The 27,723-nt window shown below is 42.3% G+C and overlaps 1 protein-coding gene and 1 long non-coding RNA gene across 6 annotated transcripts in view; one reads left to right on the top strand and one right to left on the bottom strand.

Annotated features, from left to right (window-relative positions):
* efna2a (ephrin-A2a) overlaps nucleotides 1-27,723 on the top strand; it is a 74,726-nt gene that overhangs the window by 43,048 nt on the left and 3,955 nt on the right. For all 4 annotated transcript variants that reach the window (XR_011311432.1, XM_069710694.1, XM_069710695.1 and 1 more), the window contains exon 2: nucleotides 23,988-24,280. Coding sequence is in view for 3 of the 4 variants with exons in the window: in XM_069710694.1 (XP_069566795.1) it covers nucleotides 23,988-24,280 (293 nt within the window). In the remaining variant the exon portion in view is untranslated. The remainder of the gene's footprint in view (nucleotides 1-23,987; nucleotides 24,281-27,723) is intronic.
* The window catches only part of LOC138627992 (uncharacterized), a 49,189-nt gene that overhangs the window by 19,837 nt on the left and 1,629 nt on the right, over nucleotides 1-27,723 (bottom strand). Inside the window, exon 1 of one of the 2 annotated variants that reach the window (XR_011311434.1) lies at nucleotides 1,039-1,062. The exons of the other annotated variant lie outside the window; for it this stretch is intronic. This is a non-coding gene — a long non-coding RNA (uncharacterized lncRNA). Of the gene's footprint in view, nucleotides 1-1,038; nucleotides 1,063-27,723 lie in introns of those variants that run through there. 2 annotated transcript variants of the gene reach the window in all.

Here is a 27,723-nt window from a genome sequence, read left to right as displayed (position 1 = left end):
GGGACTCCACACACACACGCTACACCTACATGCTCACATGTCACACCCTCTCTGTTTCAACATTATCAGTCCACAGTGCGCCTCCGTGTCTTCCTGAAGGACCGTCTCGGAGTGATGTGTGTGGTCCTCGAGGAGAGTGTGTGTATGTGTGTGTGTGTGTGTGTGTGTGTGTGTGTGTGTGTGTGTGTGTGTGTGTGTGTGTGTGTGTGTGTGTGTGTGTGTGTGTGTGTGTGTGTGTGTGTGTGTGTGTGTGTGTGTACTGTAACTACATGTCATGCATCTACAGTGTGTTTATCTTTGCATGCTCCGGCATTGGGGAGTCTGTGTGTGTTTGTGTCTGCTTGTCTGTGAAGTTTAGATGACTAAGGGCTCATTATTTTTTATTTTTATGTTTATTTCCAAATCCCAGAATATATTCACTGTTTATTTTTTTTAGCAGAAAATTGCATTTAAAAAAAAAAGTAATGAAAAACAAAAATTGGATTTTAAAAATACCTTTTGCAGCTCAAACATTAACCTTGTTTTTTGGGTTTTTTTTAACTGACGATGGTGCATAATCAGCAGCTCATTAGTGTTTTCTTCCCGTTTTTCTCTCCACTGTCTTTTACATGAGATGTTTCTCGAGCTGTGCCTGTCAGAAGAAAGCCTCGCTTTAAAGTAGCCACAAATCCATTTAAATGTAAAAATTTAAATTCATTTAATTTAAAAATCAGGTTTTTAATGAAAATTGGTCAAACAGAAACGATGAGCTTTTGATGTCTCACAGTCAGTTTGTGTTTGTGTGTTACATCGCTGTTAATCCATTAGAAAGTGGATGAAGCATTCTAGAGGTTTTCATTTTGCCAGTTGTGCCTGCGGTGATTGGAGGTAATGAGAGCATAACACAACGCAGACCTGTCACACACAATGCAGTGGCGATAAAACAGTAAATTTAACAAAAGTAATTTAGGGCTTTACTGGTGGATTATCTCAGCTCAGGCAATTGTCAAGTCTGAGGAAGTTGTTTTCTATACTGTACAAGAATGAAAGGCAGCAAACAGCTTTTTTTTTTTTCTTTTTTTTATGCAGCTAAGAAAAGACATTGTTGACTGACTGTGCAGACGGAACAGACATCATGTAACAGAGAGACAGATAAACCTGCCCTTTGGCAGAACCTTTAAAACAAGCAGCGATTACAGGCGGGTTTCTTGAACTCTATTGAATAAATCCTTGTTTTAGCACATATGAGTAACTACTGACCTCGCTGCGGCTATTTCAGTGCAGTTACATGATCAACACCTTTGATGTGGGTACAGTGAGGTGGTTTAGACAAACAAAGACTGCCGACCATTGTCGTCATCGCGCTTACTTTAACTTTAAAGGTTTGAAGTTCACTCAAGCAGTAAAAGCATTTGTTGCTCTCTTTGTCTGACTACTTCACTGGAAGCGGCATTTCTTAGACTGAAGCTACTGAACACCAAAACATGCCTCAAGTGTCTCTAAAGGCTACATTTCACCAAACAAGTTAGCTAACCTCGGCTGTTAATGCAGCATTCATGTGACGTGGGATGGATGGAGGAGAGGGGAAAAAAAAAAAAAAAATCCTTCAAATCATCAGGATGCTTGTATGATTACAGGATTAGTCATGTGAGGATTAAAATGTAGAGAGCTGCAAGTGCCAAGTAGGATATTTAGAAAAATCCCAAATGTGACATGGAAGCTTATATTAATGCGAAGTCAGGAAATCATAAATGTGATACCTCTGATATGACACAAACACTACATTGTAAGTCCATCACTACCTGAAGCTGCTTTGGTTCACTGTTACAGAGGTTTGCTGTTCGAAAGTCTTTGGTATGAAAGCAGAAAATAGAAAGTGTTCAGATCATAACACAGTGTTGCTATTTGTTAGATGGAATAAAGAAGAAGTAATAAGTGCATATAGTTGTGGACGTAGCTTCCGGGTCTGAAAAATGAGGCCGATGTGGAAGTGCCTTAAGCTGCAATAACACCGAGGCCCACTAGAGAGGTTGGACACAAAATGCCTCCATAGACTCCCATTGAACGTCTCATGAAATTTGAGGTCAATAAATTTGAAGGTATTTCAGTGTTTCTAGCTAAGGTCACTCTCTTTTTTTTATTAGTTTTCTGGTGGTCCATCTGAAAATAAACCTGTCATTTAATTAGAAAACAAGCCTCAAAAAGGTGTGTTTTTTTTGGTGCCGTGTCTGTTTGACTGACAGGCCTGTGATGCAGTCAGGTTTCCACTATCGGTGGGCGGGACGTAGTATCGTCGGGTTTCTAATCAGATCGAGTCAGATCCACCGCACACTTCCCCCCCAGCTCGTCCAAGTGTGGTCACTTCTGGCTCCAAACCGCTCCGAACTAGTAAGATGGCGACGGCCAACATCCGAACTCGAGGCTTCATTACGGCCGTTCACAAACCGATGGTTGGCGTCACTGTTGGTTGCCGCTTGGCGTCTCAACATAAGTGAACAAAAAAAAAAAAAATCAAAACCACATACATTGGAACAAAAGATTGTGGTTGTGTTTGCTGCTTTAATGACGCTTTAACTTCCGAACATGTCGGCAGAAGTCTGTTTTATTGTAAGGGCATCCATGAGGTAAGTATGAAAATCCTACTGTAATTTTAAGTCTCAGTATTTTGGGGAAAATGCTGAAGTGATGCAATGCACTCAGAATGAGAGACACATATTTGCATCCGCTGGAGATGTGCAGACGTTTTTAGGCCAAATCTGTGATCTCCTGAGGTCCGGACCTTTGAAAACTGATCTCAGAAACACATCAAAACACATCAAGCAGTGTAACCAATAAGAGCCATCTGACAAGTCCTCCACACAACAATGGCTGGTTGTCATTTTTGTCAAGTTGATAAATGGCTGCAATTCAGGTTCTTTCACACATGTAGTGTGAGATGGGATTGACCATTTGGATTGTTAGAGCCAGTACAAATGATAAAAGCTCAGTTTAGCCGATGCATACCCAGTCACTTCTAAGATGAAGTACAGGCAGGGATGCAGCGGCACTTTAGCTCGGAATAGGTGCTGTTTAGTATTCTGTCCTACTTTGTGTCTTCCCTTTGTACTCTGTTTCATATTGTGTGCTTAGGCATTGGAAGAAATATATAATTTAACCTTCTGTAGCTGGTTTGGGTCTGTTTGATAAGTTTGTATTTGTTGTCCTGAGCATGTCCTGGGTAATGTCTGCTTCAGATTCCTTCTTCTAAACAACACAATAGGTGTGGAGGACTTGAAAGGAACGGCCATCAGGTTTAGGCAGCCTGATTCACGGCTGATTTCATTACAACTAGTGAAGAATATGACAAATTGTTTTCCATGATACGTTCATTAAGCGTGTTCTCCTTGTTAGAAAAGCTGCAGGTAAGATTCGGTTTGAACTGTGCAAAGACTTTCTTTCTGCTCTTTTCTTTCCTTTTGTCCCTGCACTCATGGGACAATTACTAGCCAAGACAAATGAGACCGCAACAGTGAGACCTTTACTTTTTTGGCAAATTTAAAAAGCATGCATAAAAGATTTATCTTTCTTTCGTTCTTTTTGTTCTTTCTATCCTTATTTTTCTCGAGCTCCTTATAGAGCTGAGCTGTGTAACAGAGATACTAATGGAATCAAAAAGTCTCACACATCATGCTAAGATCAATTTTACATGACAGGGGGCTTTTTGGCCAGGTATTTATAGACTAGAGCATTATAGCCTCTCGCTGTCTCTCTCACACACACAGACACTTCATTATCAGGAGCAAATCAAGTCTTTCACCGTGTGTGTGTGTGTGTGTGTGTGTGTGTGTGTGTGTGTGTGTGTGTGTGTGTGTGTGTGTGTGTGTGTGTGTGTGTGTGTGTGTGTGTGTGTGTGTGTGTGTGTGTGTGTGTGTGTGTGTGTGTGTGTGTGTGTGTTCAGGGATGTAGGGGAGCCAGTCAAGGAAAGTGGAAAAGAATGTCAGTGCCTCTCACTTGCTTTTTCCACCTGTCCCTGGTCACACTGAAGATGTGTTCGTTCGTGTGTGTGTGTGTGTCTGTCTGTCTATGTGTGTGTGTGTGTGTGTGTGTGTGTGTGTGTGTGTGTGTGTGTGTGTGTGTGTGTGTGTGTGTGTGTGTGTGTGTGTGTGTGTGTGTGTGTGTGTGTGTGTGCAAGTGGCCACCCTATTAACATCTTCCAATCGTTTTTTTTAATAATCTCAACCACCACTCCGCCATTTCTGCACAAAAAAATCCTCTCCCTTTTTAAATAATAAAATCGGGTCACTTACAAGTTAAATTACAGGCGCCTAGATTAAATTTGCACTTTGATTTAGCTCGACTTAATCTCTGCTTTTAAGTGTAATTTCGGGAGCAAATTCAAGAAGAACAAGTGAGAATCCAGTCAGCTAAACTCTATTTATAAACTTCAGGGTGCTGATTGGCCGCTGCGCAGTTTGCTCTTGTCTTCATTGGTTAAAAACACATGAAAGAGTCAAGAGAGTATGCAACACTGGCGCTGATGCTCGTGCACGTGCCCACACTCGAGCACGCACCAGCACGACCACGGACGTGCACGGATACCACCGCCAGTTTAGGCATGCGTGTCTTCTAATTAACATCCAACCCCCGAGCTGTAAGTACAGTACAGACTCTAACAATAAATTCATCCTCCTCTCTCTCGCTCTCTCTCTCTCTCTCTCTCTCTCTCTCTCTCTCTCTCTCTCTCACACACACACACACACACACACACACACACACACACACACACACACACACACACACACACACACACACACACACACACACACACACCCTTCACTAATCCCCTACGTGTTTGCTGAGAGGCATCCCCCCCCCCCGTCTCTTGCTCACTTTCTTTCCTTTCCTTCATCACTTCCCTTCCTTGCACACACACACACACACACACACACACACACACACACACACACACACACACACACACACACACACACACACACACACACACACACACACACTCTTCCCAAACTGCCTTAAAAGAAAAGACTTTTAAGACTTACGGATCTTAACACTTTTTTGGGGGTGGCTTAGGGGTGTTAGAGGTTGTGTGTGTGTGTGTGTGTGTGTGTGTGTGTGTGTGTGTGTGTGTGTGTGTGTGTGTGTGTGTGTGTGTGTGTGTGTGTGTGTGTGTGTGTGTGTGTGTGTGTGTGTGTGTGTAACAAAGACAGAGTGCACGAGTGTGGCTGTTTGTGGCTGGCTGCTCGTGTGTATTCCTGTGTATATGTATGAGTGGGGAGGGGAGGTGGGTGTGGGTGTTAAGGCTTTAGGGTTTAGAGGGATAGAGGCGCGGGAGGATGAGCAGAGGGGAGAAGCGGCAGCGTGTTTGCGTGCGTGCGTGCGTGCGTGCACGGCACGCGCGCGCGCGCATGCAAGACGCAGCGACGGCGGAGAAACAGCAGCGCTAGCACTGCTTAATTAATCAACATCAAAAGACGGCATTAAAAATGAATGGAACCCGAAGCAACAGTTTGGCTAAAGTGAATTATTCAGGCGTGGAGCTTTACCCCGCTGCCCAACATTCTATTAAGAACTAAAATCTTGATTTTTTTTTTTAAATTTTTCCCTCCTCGTGCCCCCATTTAGTCTCTGTTTGTACCGAGGCTGCAAAGTTTGCTGCTGAGGATCAATGCCTACTCTGCCAAGGGAATTTTTAGGCAAACAACTCTCGGTCCTCTTTTCAGGCTTCTTCTGTTTGAGCAGAATGCCATTAGTCTCACCGCTGACCACAGTTACGGGCCCTTAGTTCCAAATTAAGGCTCTATTCCTTTTTCAATTAATTGTATTCAAGGAAGTGGTTTTCAATTAAATGAAAAAGTCGCTGAACTCTGAGATGAGGAGATCTTTAACCTAAGTGAAAATCCATTCTCTTTTCCATTATTTAACTGTAATTTGAATATCTCCTCCAATCACAGTGAATTAATATCGAGATACACATTTTAATCATTTATCGAGCACTGCCAGCTGTCCATCATGAGTCACGACAGTCGAGGCTGAGGGATGTTGCCATCACGCATCTGTGCTGCTTCTCTATTAACTTCTATGCTTTGAATTAAAGCAGTGTCCTGCATTCAATATTTAACAGCGTCATAAAATTCAACAGACATGCTGCAACAGAAAAACTGTGTCGCTAAATCATACGATATGCCCTTAGACAGCCAAAAATTTTACATTTTACTACCACCTTCCTCTTCGGGGCCAAATCAGCAGTTGTATTTCAGTGTAGCATGAAATGAAGGCAGTAAAAATAAAAAAAAGTTTGAGACCTCTGTGCAGGCTGTATCTTTTCTGTGCCTAGTAAACACAGATGTCATGGTTTCCCAGCATGCAGCTGTTCACACAGCCACAATCACACAGCACCACGCATGCAGGAGCCGTAAAAACTCCGTCGACCGGCCAGAGGCAGTCTGTCACATTCTGGACTCACTTCCTGTCATGCTGGCCTCAAGCATAGCCGTGTCAAGGGGACGGCAAAGGAGGAGGCAAGATGGAGGGGTGGAAGAGGAGATTTGGGAAGATGAAGGGGAGGAAAATGAAGGGGAGCGTTGGGAGCTGAAGCAGCAGGACTTTGTTTGCATATTTAGAAGTCTTGAGCGCCATTCTCATCAAAACTAGATTGTTGCCGTGTTCTCATAGACTGGGCTTCCTGCCTGTAGCTTTTTCTTTTTTGAACTCTGCGTTCATTTTCAAGTTGAAAACAAAACGACTCTGCTATGCAGCATTTTAGTTTGTTAATGTTTTATTAACCCGATCCTCAGTGTTGAGAAGCTGCAGGAGACAAGAGTTCAACCAAACTGAAAGGGTCTGAATGATCCTTCACATGATTCCTCAGAGTATTTGATAATGATTACATGCATTTGTTGGTTTTATGGCGTAACAGCAGCGCAAGAGTCTCGTTGAATTTTTTTTTTTTTTTTTTATATTTTCAACATTCTGAGATGCTGATCGAATCTCAAAAATAGTCTGGCTCAAAGTAAACATACTGTGCTGTAAGACACTGAAATACAGTAACATGTAGCTCAGTGGTGAGTTAAAGACAGCGAAGTGTGCATCCTCACTTAAAGGTGCACACAGTTGCATTTTCTTTTGGAAATCTTCGCCCCCTGTGAGCCAATCTTCTGGGACACACTTTGGGTTAAAAAAAAAAAAAAAAGGGAAAAACAGACATCTGGAACAACAGTCTGGGTCCATGTCCACGGGGTCTCTGTGCTTCTGTGTGTGTGTGTGTGTGTGTGTGTGTGTGTGTGTGTGTGTGTGTGTGTGTGTGTGTGTGTGTGTGTGTGTGTGTGTGTGTGTGTGTGTGTGTGTGTGTGTGTGTGTGTGTGTGTGTGTGTGTGTGTGTGTTTTACTCAGCAGTAGACAATATGAGTTCACCTTCTCCCCAGAGTGAAAAAGTGGAAAACCATGCTGTGCATTTTGTGTGTGTGCGCGCCAGCATATTGTGCATGTGTGTGTGTGTGTGTGTGTGTTCATGCACTATACGCTCAGGCAGCGAGAAGTGTATGTGTGTGGTGAAAGGAAAGGCTGGAGGCTTTATGTGTGCGAGTGTGTTTCTTTCTTTTCCTCCCTTAGCGAATGCCTATTTCTAGATCGGTTTGAGGGTCAAGGTTTGGCCACCGGTGGAGAAAAGCTGTGTTCCCATTTAAAAGGAAAAAAAAAAAAAAAGGAGGCTCTTGCTCTCTTTTCACAATGAAAAGAAGTCCGAACACACATCATCCTCTTAAAGCCTTAACCCTTGCTCTGCCATATAGCTCCTCGCAGCATACATCCTCCAAAGAGCAGAATGCCGCCACGCTAACAGATCCGGGATGACATAAACGAGATAAAAACATCAGTTCCTGCCCTGGTCCGACATTTAACTGACAATTAAGTCAGTTAGGTAAAATTTTAATTCAAATTCATCTTTATTTCCACAGGTCAAAAGCAACCGAGTAAATGTATTTGATGTTGCTGTGATTTCATCAGAGATAAAAACCCTTTAACCCTTCACCTGCCTTGCAGCTCATTACAGAAAAGAGCCACTCGGGGCCGACAATATTAAAACAGCAGCTCATTATTATTCAACATTTTATTGGAATATGATTAAACATCCTTCAATATGAGTACCTTTTAATGAAATTACAAAATGCACACCCTTGGACAGTTGGATTAGGGCTTCCTTCTAGCTTTTTCATAAACTGAGCGACATGATCATGATGAGTCAGACTCTGACTCACAGGTTAACCCGGGCTGTAAATCCATTAGTCTGGAGATGAGAGCGGACGCAGCATCATTGACATCATTTGGAGGTTTCTGAAGAAAATTCGGAAAGCTTCGGAGCACATTTATCAAACTTCTAAGATGCTCTGACTAAGAAATGATAATAAGCTCTTTGCTGAGCATGAACAATAGGGCACATTTATAAAGTAATGTACTCCTACGTACAGTTAAATAACCTTTTCAAATGAAGTTAAGCGATCAAATACAGCAATTGAGTAGCTGTACGTACCACCACTGAGCATTTCAAGCACCCTCTATAGGACCAACATGTCCTTACTTCTGAGATGCAGAAAAGGTCCTTTTGTATTTGACCTGTTGTTGTCATGGTAACAATAATAAACACATGGTTAATGTCGTGAAACAGTTGCAGTTGGTTACATTTAAACAGCAAAAGCAGGAAAAGTATATGGCTCTCTGTCGTCTTGTCATGTGTTTGGCCTCAGATAAAACAAATATCTCTCGAGTAAGATAATACATTTTCATAATACGCCTCCGTAAGCCAAAAAAGAAAATGCATTTTTAAATAAACAACAGATTTCAAAACCATAGAGAAACTCTGCACTCTTTGTCACTTTTGCACTGGTTTCAACTTTCAGCTGTAGTAGATGCCACTTAGTTTGTTGCATATGCATTCATTCTGCAGGGTACAAGAAAGGGGCAAAGATAAATTTGCAATTCCACCTTCTGACTCACAAGAAAATCAAACCGAAACAATGCCGAGTGGAGTTGTGAAGGACAGAAAACTTTTTTATCTGATGGACTCTAACATCCACTATCGGTGTTCATGGATTCACTAGCCGAATACATAAACTTTGAAGTAGAAAACGAGATGTCAAATTATTGTTATTAGAATGCCAAACACATCACGCACACTAAGCAGAATTTAGATGACAGATAGTGTCGACTTTCCAACCCTGTTTGTGATGCTCTGTGGAGTACGCAGCATGATTGCCCCATCCCTCTAGCTGCCATCACATGGCAAATATTTTCAACAGAAATAATTGTGGGTGGCATGTCGAAAAAAGTCCTAAAACCCTGAAAATTGAAAAGTCTCTACTGAAACTTAAAGTCTCATAAAAGTGAGCAGTGCTGTTTGGACTGGAGTTCTGGGGATCCATTTCCTGGCGGTAGTGGATGAGATTACTGTATATACTTCAGTTACAACTTAGATAAATGATTCCCGGCTGGACCCACTCAACTTTGGGTCCAGATGAACTGACTCAAAGGAAAATCAGTAAAAGCTGTGCATTTGATGAAAAAAAAAAAAAAAATAGATATCTTGTTCTCATTATTGCATGGTGTATACCATTAACTGGTTCTTCCGAATCCTGATCACAATATAATACTGTATTGATCTCGACCAAATCATCCAAGATGGCGTTGTTACAACTATGTTTTCAGAATGAGAGATTCACAGCATCCAGATGTGATCTCAACTATGAATTTTAATGTTGTATTCAGCTGCAGGCTCTGTCGCAGCTGAGCCTACTGCCAGCAAAAAAAAAAAAAAAAAAAAAAAAAGATCCAGTAGCCATTTGATAGCTTAAATTCATAACTCAGTTAGTGATTTGCATTGACTCGGCTGTGATGGATGGACTTGAAACAACTGTATGAAATATATTACTGCAGGACATCTTTACACAATTTGTCCCCGTGTACTTTTAGCGCACTCTGTGTAAATCAGCTCTCTGCACACAACAGTAAGTTATGAGATGGATGAAAGACTTCTACCATCACAACCAAAGTAGCTGTAGGCGAGGTTGAAATCATAACCAAGACTAACTAATGTTTATGGATTTCTTAGTCTGTCTGTGTGTGTGTGTGTGTGTGTGTGTGTGTGTGTGTGTGTGTGTGTGTGTGTGTGTGTGTGTGTGTGTGTGTGTGTGTGTGTGTGTGTGTGTGTGTGTGTGTGTGTGTGTGTGTGTGTGTGTGTGTGTGTGTGGTGAGTGAGGGCTATCTGTAACTATTTGAGGAAAAAAAAAAAAGACACGAGACTGAGGAAGAGAGACTCCGAGAGAGAAGCAGCGAGTCTCTGTGGAGTTGTTTTGGTCATGGTGCTTGAGCACTCTGATTAATGCTCATAGAGAGACACCAGATGGAAAGAGAGAGAGAGAATGAAAGGGTAGAGAAGGAAATTTGGGAAGAAGAGCACCGTGGAAGAAGATGATCAGAGGGAGGGAGAGAGAGAAAAGGGCGACTAGAGGCAGAAGGTGGAGAGAAAAAAGATTAGACTTAACTCATGGAGATGATGAGCGAGAGCGAGAGAAAGAAAATGAAACTACAAACCGAAAAAAAAAGAAGAAAAATGGGCATTTCTCTCTAGTTTTTGGTCATAGCAGTGATTCATCAGCCCCTTTTGCCATCACAATCACGTCAAGTTTATTTTTACATACAGAAAAAAGCTCCTCTTCGAGCTGTACCTGGCATACTTCTTCAGCCTTTAAACCTCCGGGTGTATGGAATCCGATTTGTGTCAATACGATCGAATAACATTTCTTGAATATCAAACAAAAAAAGAATTTGAGAGAACAAAACTGAAGCCCCCTGTTTATATAAACTATTGCCCTTTTACTTTTTTAGAATTTTTTTTTTTTTTAAATGGTGCCTTTTTGTTTGGTTTAAATCAAGAAGGATATGTTTAGATTTTGTGTTTCTTAGCAAAACTCTGCGTCTGTCCTTGAGGTTTAACAAGCATGTTGAGTGCATTTCCTGTCTTATAAAACCATTGCAGTGGCAGTTCAATTATGCATTGTTTACATGGAACTTGGCTTGCCAGCGTTTGTTTCATGCATACACCTCAATCATGCATGCGCAGTGTACGAACTACATGAAATGTTTGGCTCCGCAGCACGAGTAGTCAAAGGCTCGGCAGAGCTTCTTTAAGCACATTTAAACCTAGTGAATATAAACGAACACCCTGGTAACTATAACCTTTAAGCCATATTTGCTTGTGAGTTTTTAAGCTGTTTCGATGTGACACTATCGAGCCTGCAAACTGATGTTAGAATGGCACTTCTCTTCTGATGAATGTTTTCTTGGATGCTTGTTCAACAAGATAAAGTATCGAACAAGACATGGACTTGATTGTCGATAAGAAGCAGAGGGAGATATTAGCCAACTGCTTTGTTGTGTCTCGTGTGCAACTGCTGTCCGGCTGCTAGAAATAGAAATACAGTTTAAAATACAATAATTCGATATGCTATATGTAGTAAAGAAAACTATATGGGATTAGACAAAAAGAGGTCACAGCCATAAGCCTAAAATATATAAATGATACATTTCTCCCTTTGGGGAATTTAGTTTACCCGAAAGGGGGTACGGGACATTTAATTCCCAGAGCACATCACGCAATTTAACTTCAGTTGGACTTCAAAATTACAAAAACACAAAATCAAAGAGGGCTGCTTCGAAAATGCGCTTTAACTCTCTTGATTTTGTAGCATTGAATTTTTTACAGGAAATTTATGACGCTACAAAGGGTCCATGCAAACCGTTTGAGGGTGATTCTACAAAGAGCATATGTAAACGTGTTCATTATCTCACTAAAATGGGGTACTGGCTTAAAGAATCGGGTTGTTGTTTTTTTTGTTTTTTTTGTTTGTTTTTTTTGGGGGGGGGGGGGTTCAAGTTTACAGATGTAACATTTGCAGAGGAGAAAATTTTGAAGGAGAGTGAGAGAGCGAGCGAGCAGAGACAAGGGGTGGTGGGGGTGGAATTTTGGGAGATCAGTGGCAGGGAAGAAGATGAGAAAAAGAGGGTTTGGGCACAGTGGGATTACGCCAAGATGTGGTGAGTGGGAGACAAGAATACAGAAAGACAGAGAGAAGAGACGGTTAGACAGCAGCACTTCTTTTTGATTTGTACTAAAAAGAGGCAAGAGACTTCCTGGTGTTTGATTTATAGCAATTTCAGGTTCTGAATAATATATTATATACGCAATGGAAAAATGTTTGAGTCGCAGGTTGCTTGACCTGAATTCTAGTTTTTTTTTTCATTTAAACTGATTAATCGATCATAATGACCCAAAGGCGACTTTTCTGATTGTGGTCCCTTTGTTGTTTTGTTGTCTAAAACTTCATATTGTTGAAAAGTCAGAGGCTTCATTTTCCCAATCCTGCACTTAACCTCTCCTTCAGAGGTTTTGCTAAAGACAACTTTTGTGTTTTTGGATCATTAAACAGCGTGTGAACCCCTCTTTCCCGCCATCTTTTCGATGTCATGGCTGGGATCTGTAGTCTCCAGAAACGTACTAGCCAAGAAGTACTGTATGTCTACTTCACTTGGCAATTGTTCAGGTGTGTGGACACGACACAGTCTCACGCCAAAATCAAAATCAGCACAAAACGTCATAGTTTCACAACAACGGCTCTAAAATTGTGAGATGACCACTTTCCCCTCGGCCTGTTCTTTTCTATCAACCTGCATCCATATCATGTAACTGTCCAACCTGTTCTCTTCCCAGGGCATCAAGCCAGACATAAGCACAAGGTGCCTCAGGTTTAAGCACCTAAACCATGTGGTTGGGTTTTGGAACAGATCATGGTTTGGATTAAAATGAGTTCATTGAGCACGTACATCGTTAAAATAGTTATTGAGATACTAAAAAAAAAAGATGTAGTTATCACACATTTTGTTTTGAGACCGGGTTGGGGGAAATGAACAAGTAGGTACATTTTGCAAAGTCTATCTATAAAGTTCTCTTTAATGATTCTTCACTCAGCTAATAACGTCACTTTTCTTTTACAAACGAGTGCAACACCTTGGATACATTCGAGAGGAGACTGTCCCTCTCGGTTACAGCAGGTATTTTGCTTTTGATTTGGTCAGAAAATTCTTCATACTATTTTCAAGCGTACCCTTAGCTCTTGAAAAATAAACTCGCGTGAGTGCCAGAGGGTCCGTCCAGTTGACGCAACCAGAGGTCATTTCAAATTTTTCAACACAAATACAATGCACATGTTGCTCCGGCGAGGACCATCTCAGTCCAGAATCTGTTTGTTGTTTTTTGGCTTCTGCACCTCGGAATTGGCACAGAGATTGAATTGAAAGTGAGTGACAGCGAGAGAGATTGACACAAAGGGAAGTGGACAGAAGGTGAACGGGAGAGAGTCGAGGAGGGAAAGAGAGGCGGGAGAGATCAAGATGGAGAGTCGGACACAAAGAGAGCACGGGAGGAGAGTGAGGGAGCGGGGGGAGGAGATGCTCGCTATTAGAGTTAGACAGCATTGACCTTCACTCCATCCTGAACCGCACACAACATTCACATATGGCTCCACTTAATGCGGCGAGACTTGAGTGTGTGTGCTTAAGTATATAAGCGCGTGTGCTTCTATTTTTGATTTACTCGTAGGAGTGTGACTATTACTATGAGCGTGCACGCTTCTCATATGTGTGTCTGCGGTTTTTGTTGTTGATGTTTACTTGTGTGTTGACATGTGGATTTGTGCGCGTGCGTGTGTGTGTGTGCGCGCATGTGCCTGCAAACACAGTGTGTATCTTAATTGGACTCCATTCAAGTGTTTAATTACTCATTAGAGATGCTGCAAAGCAATCTATACACTAGCTTTCCCCGTTCACTCCCTCTGCCCTGCGCGACTTCCAACCCGCAGAGGCTCAAACGCTTTGACCCAAACTACATGGATTAGTTCACCTCGTCAATCTGGATCAACCCATCCATATTAGATGAAGATCCCTAAGCCAAAGCAAGATTCTGAAGCAAGACAGACAGTTAATAAGTCAAGTCACTTTGACACACTGCCAGTTTGTCCATGTGTAAGATTATTTGTAGTCAGGCAGTCAGGCAGTTTTTCACACAGTTATGCAGGTGGTCAGTTAATAAGACAGTCAGTCAGTCAGTGGGCCAACAAGCCAGATAGTCTTCAAGCTGGCTGAATCGGTCTGTTAGATAATTGTGCTGTCAGTCTGTCCATCACTTTCTCTGTAAATCTGTCAATCAGGGAGAGTGGAAATACACTATAAATGCTTTTTTCTAAAGCAGTCGTAAGGCTTCACAACTATATCGGATAAAATACGACACTGATTATTTCCTGGAGCAACCTTTTCTGGAAATCTAAACAACATGAAGCTATGGGATTGATAACTTTTAAAGTGGAGGGTTTTTGTGCACAAAATTTGAGTTACGCCACTGAAAGCATGATCCCTTTTGTTCCGAATCGCTAATATGGAATATTTAACCTTATTTGGCTGCAAGACCTGAGGAGTATCGGTGCAGAATTATGGGTTAAAAGATCATCAAATTTTGTTATAAAGTTAAGCCACGATGCGGTTGGGTCAGCAGATCTGCTCTTAGAGGCCAAAGTTTATCTCCTGACCAAAAGTTTATTTTCATTGTTCTTACCAAATATTGGTGGTCGTGTTGATTGACGGCCCAAAAAAAAAAAATCTCCCAATCTGTAAAAAAGAAAAAAGAAAGTCATTAAAATTGCATCAGAAAATCTGAAGAATGCATGAGTATTGACGGGATGAAAAATAAATCAGCCACTTCCTCTCTCCTTTCTTTTAACTTTGTGGACATTTCTGCAGCCCTCCCCCCCTCCCCGCCTTCCGTGTTGAGCGATTCCTATTGGGGTGCTTGGACTCCAGCCATCAGCTCCCTTCGTCCGCGCATCGCTTTGAGCCAACCTTGTCGATACCAATACAGCCCCACTGCTGTTTATGCTGTCGACTGTGCCAGAGCCGGTGCTGCATCATGGTGAATGGCCCTCAGAAAACAAGGAGACTGATATAGGCATATCAGGCACTCTGTCTGTCAGCTTGTCAGCTGCGCTGCGTGTGCCCGAGCTCTCATCTAGTCCATCTGACTAACTCCTCCTGCTTGTCCATCCATCAGTGGCTGTGTCACTCTATCTGGCTTTGGGTCTATTCTGTCTTGGCTTTTTTTTTTTTTTTTTTTTTTTTGCATGTATATTTCAGCTCCCACATCACTAAGGTGACAATTATACTTTCAGGCGGGCCTCGAGAACCCCCCCCCCCCCCTCTCTCCCCGACAAGGTTTGCTATGTTAATTCAGCCTGTGAGTGTCGGGCTGTATGTGTCTGTACGTATGACGGGTAGCATGTCTATGTTTGACGGTGTGTACATATGTGTGCGAATTTGCCAGAGATTGGCACGGGAGGCGCTTAATCCGTGGTGGGGGGGGGGGAGGGTGGAGGTAAGGGGGGGAGGGGTGTGTCCCCCGTCTTCGAGAAATACATAATAACCTTTCAGATGTGCTGAATGTCACCGCGGTGATCTGTGGGCGACATTATTCAGAGTGACAGATGTGGAACCTGTCAAAACAACATAACTCGAGCGGAGGATCTTGTGTGTGCTGGTTGTTGGTTGTCCATGGTTCCTCTTTCATGCCTGCTGCAGAGCACATACAGCGTGACGTGCATGTGTGCTATCTTTTTCTATTCCTTGATGTTTGCTTGTGTTTACACAGAAATGAGAATCAAGAGCTAATTTACATAATTAAACATGTGCATCTGTGCTTATGAATCCCAGTATTTCCCCGTGTGTTAATTTGGCTCTACATTGTGCTGCATGTGTTAATTTATTCTGTCAGAATGTGTCATTATGTCTCAATGTGCTGGTTGCCTGTACGTGGAGATGTGTGTGTCTCGTGTGTTCGTGTAGAGGGAGGTGCCATATTTACTTTTCCACACATACTGTACCTACACATCAGCAGCAATGCAGACGCAGACAGAGACGACAGCATGAGAAAGGAGCGCCTCATGCTGAGAGAAAAGCAGCTAAAGAGTCTTAGCGAGAGGTGTGTGTGTGTGTGTGTGTGTGTGTGTGTGTGTGTGTGTGTGTGTGTGTGTGTGTGTGTGTGTGTGTGTGTGTGTGTGTGTGTGTGTGTGTGTGTGTGTGTGTGTGTGTGTGTGTGTGTGTGGAGGAGTCATTTCAAACATTCAAACAGAGCGAGCGGAAAGCAGAAGAAGGCATCGTGGCGGGGGGGGAATAAAAATACATTAAGGGGGAGAAGGGAAGTTAAGACAGAGCAGTGAACAAGAAGAGAAAACAGAGAGGGGGGGAATGAGAGTCATGAAGACTGAGAAGGGGAGATATAAGAATTTCAAAAGATGCTGCTGTGCTCCCGAAGGGAACGTGATAGAAGAAGAAAAGGGGATTGGAGGCAGAGTAAATGAAGCTGAAGTGAGCGGGTATGAAGATTGAGGGAAAGAAAGCAAAGACAAGGAGCGAAAGACAGAGCCGAGACAGGAACAGATGAAGATGGAGAGATAGAAATGGAGAGTAATGTGGAGTTAATTGGAGACACTGACAAAGACTGAAGCGGTGGAGCAGCAGACTGAGACTTCAACGTAACAGGCTACTCACAGGCACACATGTCGTGAAACAGCCTGCTGTAGTTTCGTCTCTCCAAAAAGTCAAATGAGGTGAATTTGTACATTTAAAAGACTTCTTGTTTCCAACAGCGCCTGCAGCTCGCCGTGGTTAGGCAACAATACTGGTGCAATATTTTGTGATGGTCCGTGGTTGAGAACAAACTGAGTGTTGATCACTTCAGAGAATGATGACAATCTCAGTGCTGGCTGAACCCACCGTATCTCCAGACAGAAGCTGGCAACAAAAGTTGAGTTCTCTCTACTTTTGCCTTCAACTTGAGATCTGAAGATGAATTGGATGTTTAGAAAATGAAAATCAATCCACATCTGATTCGTCCACCCGTCCTTTTTGACTCCACTTTCAAAATACATGGAGTGGTGTGATGAATAAGCAACAGATTTTTCTTTTCTTTCTTGCCTGTCCAAGAGAAAGAGAACTTTGATTTCACCAAATGTTTTTCTTTCCTTTCTTACTTGCATTCAGTATTTGTCAACGAAATACTTGACATCCAACAAACCTGTTGACCATAATTCCCTCCTCGTAAAACAGTTGCAAGACAGATTTTTTAAATATCATAACCTACATGTGGTTTTAATAACAAGCATTCTTTATGAGACTCTCCTCCAAAATTATCCCCACAGATCTAAGCAGCTTATTGCAACCCACACTAACATTTAAAATGTTCAAGTAAAGCAACATCCCGTTGAAGTTCAGATGATGTCTATACACTGTGAGTGTTCCCTTGTATAACTTGGGTTGGATGGGAGGTTCACTTTCCATTTACCTCGTTTCCAACCGAGAACCAGGACCATTTTCAAAACCGAGATTATTGTTGCCATGACGATGAAAGTTGCACGAATTTAAGGAAGAAGTCATTTTATCAGTTCATCATTTTAACCCAGACCCCAAGCAAATGGTTTTTGAGCTAAAACTGACCACTAAGGGCGTTAAGTTAGGAAACGCAGGAACAAACGAACTATGTAGTCACAGGGGTTGGAGGACTTGTCTTTGTTGATGCTGCCTTTGTTGGCACATTTCTACACTTGCCAACACCATCAACTGTGCCTCAGCAGACAAAACAATGTTTGAATTTAGCTGCCGGAGTGGGTCCTTGTGCATGAAACACAGGCATCTGACATCCACTCATAAAAACACTGCTCCGTAGCACTCTTAGAGGCCAAAACTTCCACAGGCCACCTTTAATAATTTAGGCAAATTATAACCAATAATGATTTTAATTATTGAACCCGTGAGTTGTAATTTAATCAGCTAGGTGTATTAATGCTTTTCATGTAGAAAAGTGGTGGAACCTTCCTCCTAAGAAAGACAAAAACATCAGTCATTTCAGGAAATGTCAAAAATTACATGTTGCGTTCAAGTGGCAAAGCCCCTCTTAAAGTCATTGTAATTATGACTTGTCCATCAGGAGCAAACGAGGATGTCGGGTGATGTTTTTATAAAGCATGACTGTGATTTGTGAGTGTTTTGAAAGCCACTGACATGATGTTGTCCTGCCGTGTTTGTTTTAAGTTTAATTTTCAGCGGAACTGTCAATTTTGGTGTGTAAACAAAGCCTCTTTTTTTGCCTACAGGAATGTTTGTCGAGTGAAGACCTTTGAAATGTTGCAGCATTTACTTTTTGTAAGCTTGGGATTTTAACTCTGCAGCCGACCTCTCTTGCTGCTTTGAAACCCTCGTTTTCAACCCAAAATCTCAATCGCGACTGGAAAGCGTATTGATTGACCGACATCCCGCACCCACGGTGGTGTTTTCTTCAGGCTGCCACGTTTGAGAGAAGGAGATCAAGTGAAGCTGAAGCAAAAAAAAAAGGGGTTATAGATAGAGATGGGTGACATAGTGAGCGAGAGAGAAAAAGAGTGAATGGGGGAAGAGATTGAAGCATCCTTTGATGTTTGTTGGTTGATCCAGCCTGCTGTTTAGGACGCAGGCAGGTATGGTAAACATCCGAGGCTTCTCCAACCAGAGGCTTTGATCACAGCTATGCTGAGAGATGATGTTGATGACTCAATGGTGCCAGAATACTAAAGAGTGGCCACTACCCCGCAGACTTACCGTTGTCACTGTACATGGAGAAACTTGCATCCACAGTATCCAGACGAGCACAGCTCTTCTCCTTTGTTACTTAATCTTTCGTTTCAATGACTAAACTCCTAAATTTCGGTCTTCTTTTCCTTAAGGATGTGTGCATTTGAAACCATAAGATGCTTTTACTCAGACTCCAATGATTGTGGTCCAAGACCCTGAATGGGCCTTTTTTACATCCAGATGAGAGTCAGTCGCCACAAGCCAAGTGCTTCAGCTGCATCTGGCTAACCTCACCAGACAATTCAATTGCACTGAGAGAGTGAGGAGAATCTGTGAGACATCAGGGGATTAGCCACGAAGCAAACCATCATATCATATTGCACCGGTTTACACACACAGACAATATTAAAAAAGAAATGGCTTCAAGCAGCGGAACAAACATCTAAAGAGACCATGCACTGAACAACATGCAATCTGTTTTACAGGCATATTTTAAGATTTTTTTTTTTTTCTTTTTCCCCCACAAATATACTACTAACGTTTTCGAGCTTTATTTTCCCTTCCAAACTTACTTCGTTATCAAGTTTTCCTCCTTTTGATAGTTTTACATGTGGAAATTATATTGACAGTAAGTATGCTTGAAATACAAATAGATATCATTCTCTGGAAATGAAAGATAATCAAGTTTTATCAGCCGGAAAATAAGAAGTATATGCACTGTTTCTTGTCCCGGTGACAAGAGTTTACACTGAATGAGTAAAAAGGATTAGTGGAACTTTATAATTTTGCATTGTACTTTATTGTAAGCTACCTTAAAGCCCCTTCTATGTAGACTTTTATATCACTGTATTATAGCATCTGTTGAATTATTCTGATGGAGAAGATTTGGGGGGAAGTAATGGTTTGTCAAAAAATGAGATAAGTCAAAAAGTAGAAACTCATACACACAAGGGCTTTAAATAAATAAACATGAGGCTGGCTCAACACTGTCTTAACTATTTAATGAAAAGTGAGATGAACTTTAAGAACTTTTTTTTATGTTGTCTGAAAGTGGCTGGTTGAGAATATCACTTCCAATCTAAACAGTGTATTTTTGTACTCTTACGACTGTTGTCCCCACACTGCATGTAAGTATACAGCTATACATGCAAGTCGGTCAACTGTGATCCCACCGAGGATCACCTGATGGGTGCTTCCTCGTTGCTGTAATAGTGACACACACCGTGGAGTACACTTTAACATCACTGCAGGAAGGTGAGGAGTTAAACTACTGGAGTTCAGTATGATCGACCTTTTCAAGAAGTGTCAAGTAGCTAATTAATGCTAATATCATATTCATAAAGTTTCATCAACGTCAGTTTTTATTACAGTGTTATGACACCTTTAAACTTTAAATTAAGTGTTACATAATACTGTAATGGCTGAGGTTTAAAATAAACACATTCACATGTTAGAAGAAAGACCCCGCACTACCTAAACCACAACACACACACAAACACACACACACACACACACACACACACACACACACACACACACACACACACACACACACACACACACACACACACACACACACACACACACACACACACACACACAAAGACACACACATACACAAATTCTTCCAGAAAGAGACTTGCTGTAAGTGTGAGTGCATTCCCATGTCTTTTTGGCCAGTGCAGTGTGTGTGTTTAATTCCAAATGACACACAGCCGGAGAGGAGGGGATGTGGGGACACACAAACTCACCCACACACCAACATGTACTGTTTAACAGCTCAGAGTTGCAGTGGCACACGCACGCACACACACACACACACACACACACACACACACACACACACACACACACACACACACACACACACACACACACACACACACACACACACACACACACACACACACACACACACACACACACCTCTGCTCATGCACACATACACATCTGCACATGCAGTTTCCTTACGCCTTCATATTAGGCATGCAGACGGTGTCACAGGAGCAGGGCAGGGCGCTGAGTAGCTTAATACACCCTAATGTGTCCTGGCACATTAGGGCCTTTCTTGGATTGAGCCCACTCACTCATCGAGGCCCATTTTAACCAATGCTACCATTTAACCAACGGCACACACGCTCGCATACCGGCACGTAAACACGCACGTACACTTCACTGTGTACCCCAAGCACTAATGGTAGTCATAGATAAATGTATCTGTGCGCAATCAATAGGCAAAGCGCATTGGTCTCAGATGGAAAACCACAGTCGTACAAATTGAAATAAAAGACAGAAAAACTCCTCCTCCATCTGCTCTTCCTCCATTTTTTTTCCTGCCTTCTTCTACCTTCATTTCATGCAATCTCATTAGCCCTTTGTGTGCCCCCCCCACCCCCCCACCCCCCGCCTCCTCTCTATTGTATTTTCCTTTCTATTGTTCTCATTGCACACACTTCCATTCCTCCCCTACCTTTTTTTTTTTTTTTCTCTTTGTCTCATTCCCTCTGTTCTTTCCTTGCGGCCTTTTTTATTCTCATTCTGTGCATCTCTCCCTCTGTTTCTGCCTCTGCCTTTCCCCTTTAGTTGTTAATCAGAGTTGATTGGGAGCAGAGAGAGCCGAGAGGAGCTCCCCAGTGGATCAATGCTTCTAAATGATCTGTTCAAGGATCCCTTTAGAAGCTGCAAAACGCACTCTGATAGGGCACCGAAGCATGAAGACGCTCATTTCACATCTAACTCACTTCCTGATTTGCCCTCTGGGAGAGAGACAGGACTGCCGTTATAGGGATAATTTGTCCCAAAACTAAATATCCCACTAACCAAAAGTGCTTAGACCAAAATGTCTTCATTCCAAGCAATCAATTACTGCCAAGGTGAGGGGGAAAATGATGAATTTGTTTAAAAAGCTCAATCTGTGTGTGTGTGTGCCATCTGAGACGACGAGATTGCCCGACAACTGGCTTTGTTTATGCTCATTTGATTGAAGATATTGTCCCGTGTCTCAAATTGACTGAGCCTCAAGAAACAAGATTTGATAACATACCCCAGCTGAGTTTAAAATTTGTTTGATGTGGCACAGTTGAAATTAAATTAATTGTAGCAATGACGAGTGATGATGGTAAAGACGAACACCAGAACAAGTGACCGCTGCAGACGCAGACAATCGATATTACAGCGTGATATTAATTTAAACACACTTTAAAATGTTAGATAGTTTACCGAAGACGGTCTCAAAGTGAAACTGGAATTTTGAATAACCGTGGCTTTTGAAAGATGCAATAACAAAAAAAAAATAGATTATCAAGTCATACCCTTGGGACATATTATTTATGGAGCGCTGGTAAATAAAATATCTGAAATATCAAATATTTAAACATAGTGATGCATTGTATTTTCTCACAGAAGAATGCTGATATTAAAGCAAAATTATACATGAGACAAAGTTGTTAAGTATTTTAAAACTCATGATTAAACAAGTCTGCAATTTTGAAACATTCATTTATGAGAACTTTTGCTATCAGTATTAATTTGAGTGTACAATATGTGATGAGAGTTAAGACTGTTTTCAAAAGGGTACGTCTGGTGACCTATATTTTTATGACTGCCTATGCTTTCAAAAGTGTTTCCACATGGGGCTTATTCCTCTGTGACACACAACTCGCATGTTTCTCCAACTATTAAAAACACGTTAATGTGTCACACCGTAACATTCGCTGACATGTTTTCATGGTGGTGTATTTTAAGTCTATCAAACATTCACTGTTCTGCTAAAATAAACACTCATCTACTCACTCACTTACTATAGTGTTAGATTTATTTAAATCCACACCTGAAAAGAGTCCCCAACAAATGCAAATTTACTCCTAATTGACTAACATGTACTCAAAACTGCAGGGTCCAGCTCTTTTGAGAAATGATTCAGCCTATTTTCAGATTAAAATGTGTAAACTGTGACCCTTGTTTTAGATTTATGTGTGTAGAAAAATGAGATTGCCTCAGAAAAGACAGGAGATCCTCGAGAGACAGACTGCATGTCTTTGGTTTAGGTATTTTAATGGTATTTGTTGACAATAACAAAAATATAGAATATCTGCAGCCTTATACTTTGAGAGACTGTTTCACTCCAGTGACTTTGAGATTGTAAACAGAAATTCAGCTCCCTTTAAGAAACACTGGCACCGAAACATACGCATAGATAGAGCCTGTATTATATTCGGGAAGAATGCTGCCATATGTTTTTAATGTACTATAATAGCAGACTAGGAGAGACTGTTGAAAAAGGGATGCGGGAAGATTCCACCATCTTATGTACTTCCATATGCTACCTGCATTATATTTCACGAGCTCTTTGACTGTGTGCCAGAAGGAGGAACACTGCACACAGTAGAGATGCTCCGCAATGTGTGTAGATACGAATACTTCTTCTTCACTAACCTCTGACCCACTTCCATTCTTCATGCCAACCCCAGTGATCCGCATGTGTACTCAACTAAGTGGACATTCACCACAGGCGCCTCTATACACTGCTTAAGGGGTCGGGATAATAATGTGCGCTCTCTACCATCGCATGACCCACTTCTCCTGAGTATCACACCAGTAGGCTCATTCAAGCTCTCTGACTGGGAAGAAAGAAATCCCATATTTTCAACATGCCACTAATTCCCATGAAGCACAGAGCTTTATTCAAATGAAAATTGGTTACTATGCAACTTTTTAGCGTAACCACAGGGATTATCATTGATTTTTTTTTTCTTTTTCTGGCCTTTTCATCTTTTATTTAGAGAGAAAAACACCCCTCAAGGATGTTTTTGCTGTGAAAGGCAATGACTCAGGTGGCTTGGAGATCCTTTATCAGAAAACAATTGTTGAAATGTCCTTAAGCAAAACATCAGATCTTCCTCTGGAAATGTGCAAACACAAAAATTTTCTAACAGTCGTACAGTTTCATACAATTATGTTACATGACTACACTAAGTGGGCACTCACCAATGTTCCTTCATGCGGTGCAATCATTCAGAAATCCAATCTGGAAGAGAGAGAGAGAGAGAGAGAGAGAGAGAGAGAGAGAGAGAGAGAGAGAGAGAGAGAGAGAGAGAGAGAGAGAGAGAGAGAGAGAGAGAGAGAGAGAGAGAGAGAGAGAGAGAGAGAGAGAGAGAGAGAGAGAGAGAGAGAGAGAGAGAGAGAGAGAGAGAGAGAGAGAGAGAGAGAGCTAAATATTCAGCAATGTAAAGGTTTTTCCTCAAAATGTCTACACCTCTGCCTGATACTTCTGAGCCTGTTTGATCCTTTCTAATTCATATTCTCTCTGTGTCTTCCAGGTTCTGGCATGGAGAGTACAGGGTGGCAGTGAACATTAATGACTATCTAGACATCTACTGTCCTTACTACGAGGGTCCTCCGTCCCACGGGCGCATGGAGCGCTACATCCTGTTCATGGTCAACCACGAGGGCTACACTTCCTGCCAGCACAGGATGCGTGGCTTCAAGCGCTGGGAGTGCAACCGTCCCAGCGGTCCAGACGGACCCCTGCGCTTCTCGGAGAAGTTCCAGCTCTTCACTCCCTTCTCGCTGGGCTTTGAGTTCCGGCCCGGACACGAGTACTACTACATCTGTAGGTTATCAGCTCAAGGAGAGATGCGGCTGTTTGTTTGTGTACACACGAGCTGTGTTTGCGTGCGAGCCGCGCTCCTGCTCAATATGCATTTGTAAACAATATGTAAATATGCAATCAACAGAAGTTGATTGAGAGCGTTCCCAACCACAGGCTACCATGTCGCTCGTACACCCACAGGCGTGCATAAATACACCTTCCGTCTCTCCCTCGCTTCTTTCTCTCCCTCTCTGTATTTCTGGATGTGTCTCTCTGCTTCTGTCGAGATCATAAGTGGTGTGCTCAGCAAAGTGGTAAAAATGTCACCAGGCATAGTTTGTAATCATTTTTATATTAGCTCTATTGATGTTTTTCTTCACTTCAACAAGTGATGTATTAGTATCACAGATGGGCTTTGCCCCCCCCAGAGGCTGTTTTTCTGAATAGACTTAAAAAGCTATCATTCCCCCACAAAGCATGGGATGAATAGTAGCTTCAAATTACTCTTAAACATTGTTTTCAGCTGCTCGGTGTACCAGATTGGGGGGTGGGGGGTGTAGATTTACTGCATCTGCACAGTTTAGTGCGAGATCATTTGGTAATCACAGAAAAGAACATTAAATTGACTTTCAAAAGCTTTGCTTGTCAATGTCCAAAACTTTCGCTCGCCTGACCGTGCAGTGACCAGCTGAGGTGTACAAACTCAGCACTATATTTTTTTGATAAATTTAACCTTAAAAAAAATAGTACACGTAAGGCAATAATATTGGAAAATTGTCTTTTATAAAAACAAATTAATTTTGAAATATATGACTCAACTTGCAAACCAATAAGGAAAGTTATATCATTCATTTTTCTCTATAAAAGTCACACCCAACCTTCATTTGTCATAAAGATGGTGTTTTTACCACCGACCCTAGTGGCTTTCTCTGCCAGTATGCAGCCTGACACCGGTCTCTTCATTTCTCCATGCATTACGGCTGCACAGTTGGCTGAAAACTGACCTCAACCTTTTTAGCGGGAGATGATCCATTCTCGCCATGACTCGCGATGGGAGAAAGGTCCTGTGCCACCGGTTTCAGGTCGGCATGCAAGTGTGACAGATTTCTTTGTTGAGGTTTTTTGTTGCCCTTGGGCAGTGATTCTCATTTTACAGTGATATTGTCTTGGCTCAGAGAGTGCAAGGAGCCTCTGGCCAAAGCGAAAGAAGATTCACTGACTGACACGGGGTTTAATTGAGTTTGTAATAACAGTCCTGCACTTGTGCTCTACTTGTGCAGTAATATGATTTTGTAGTGCAAATCATTTAGTAAAAAATAAATGCAATGCAATGCAAAATGGCACTATTGCATTACTAAAAAGTTATTTGCTAACAACTCTGATAATATTAATTGTTAAAGTAACTTCAAAAAGTTAGTACTTCTACAAAGACTATTGTCTTCTCTTCCACAAAGAATCAGCAGGCGAGAGTCAGGGAGCTAAACAGGCTAAGATAACAGCCACCCGACGTCCTACTGCACTTTTCCCACACACACACACACACACACACACACGCACGCACACAGTCAAACACACACTCTTTTGTTTTCAGCCTCATGTAAGGATGGTTCAGGCCCCTCCAGAGTTGTATAGTTGCTGACTATGGTATTGTGTTTCGGGGGCCCCTGAGGGTAGTGTGTATTCCACATGATTGGAGTGTGTGTGTGTGTGTGTGTGTGTGTGTGTGTGTGTGTGTGTGTGTGTGTGTGTGTGTGTGTGTGTGTGTGTGTGTGTGTGTGTGTGTGTGTGTGTGTGTGTGTGTGTGTGTGTATATGTGTTGTTGTGGGGGGTGTGTGTGGGAGGGGGCTGGTCGCGGGGGTCAGCTGTCAAGCGATTGTGAGTCCGTGAAAAGGCCGTGTCCATCATCTTGACTGACAAGCGCACACACATTTTTTTGTTTCTTTCTCTCTCGCTCTCTCTCGCACACACACACACACACACACACACACACACACACACACACACACACACACACACACACACACACACACACACACACACACACACACACACACACTATTGCACAGGTCAGTATTGATGTGGAAAGACAATGCCCTGACAGTTTTAACCACGCAGCCTTTCCAACAAGTGTGTGTTTGTGTGTGGCCTTTCACAATTTTGTCATCGCAGATACTGGTGAAACACATTGATCGCTGATGGTGATTTGTGGCCGGACATGTGCGACCGAGCGCCGCCGGTCTGTGCACGCCGGTGTGTATTTTGTCATGTGCTTGACATGTTGACAGGTCTGCTCCACCCCGTACTTCTCCCAGCTGCCATGGGATCAGGTTGAGTGATTTTCAATGGGTTTTTCAGGAGATGTCGGGTTGTGGATGTGCTGGGAAATGGGCGGGGGGTGCTGGGAGAGCCGATAAGACTTTTTTTTTTTTAAATGACAAAAGGTGGGACTTTGTTGGGGGGCCACGGAGAAGAGAATCAGCAAAATCCACTTAAGGCCCTTTTGACGCTAATGTCGCCATTTTTCAGTGAGGAAGCCGAAACTAAGACGTACAACAAGAGAGAAAGCTCAATACCAGGCCAGAAGTGCTTCGTAGTCACATTTTCTCTTTACGCTGTAAGCAGAGCAGGCAGATGACTTGAGGAAATTTAGGGAAAAGAAGTGGGCTATAGGTAAGGCATAAAAGGGTAAGGGAGTTGAAGGGCAGCGACTGACAGAGGGAGGCGTAGTGGGTAGAAAAAAAGGGAGGAGAGGGCAGAGGAAAGGTCAGTTTTATTTCCTGTGCACCGTGGATCTTGATGATGGTCCTCTCTGGGGTCACTATGAGCTCCGGCTATGCAGACTTCCTCAAGGGAGAAGGCCAATAGGTCTCCACGCACACTTCTGCAGCCATCAGTGTGTGTGCACATTCTTTTACACATGTGTGAATGTGTGTGCGCGGCCAGAGACTTTGTGACCATCTCTTTTAAGGTCTCCAGCTCTATTTCACATCAGAGCAAGGTGGGACTAAAAACCAGGATTCAATTTCATTTATTCTACTTTGAAGTTTGAATCACGGTAACTTTTTAACAATTTTCTCTCTTTTTTTGGGGGGCATTCAGCCAGGGCAGCACAGCGGCTCAGTGGTTAGCACTGTCACCTCACGGCGAGAAGGACCTGCGTCTTTGGGGAATTTGCATGGATTTTTCTTTCCCCCGTTCCAAAGACATTCAAGTCGGGTCGATTTGAGAGTCAGTTATTTCCCTTAGGTATGAATGTGAGTGCGACTGAATCCTAGTGTGCCGGGCTGATCCCTCACAGACTTGTTTACATTGCCTGAAGTGTTTTGGTACATTTATGGAAGTTCACAAGCTGGGAACAATGGGTTTAAGAGAACTTAAAAGGACATAATATATAAGAAACTGTCCAACTGCTTGAAGCACTGAATGCCATCAAGAAGGTACTAAACTGCATTAATGACTACATG

Source organism: Brachyistius frenatus, unplaced genomic scaffold (genome assembly GCF_029030835.1).
Source record: "Brachyistius frenatus isolate BFR_SWC_R1_liver_20210118 unplaced genomic scaffold, ASM2903083v1 Contig_93, whole genome shotgun sequence".
Lineage (NCBI taxonomy): Eukaryota > Metazoa > Chordata > Actinopteri > Embiotocidae > Brachyistius > Brachyistius frenatus.
The sequence above is the reverse complement of the archived record's forward strand: the minus strand, read 5'-3'. Positions and strand labels throughout refer to the sequence as shown.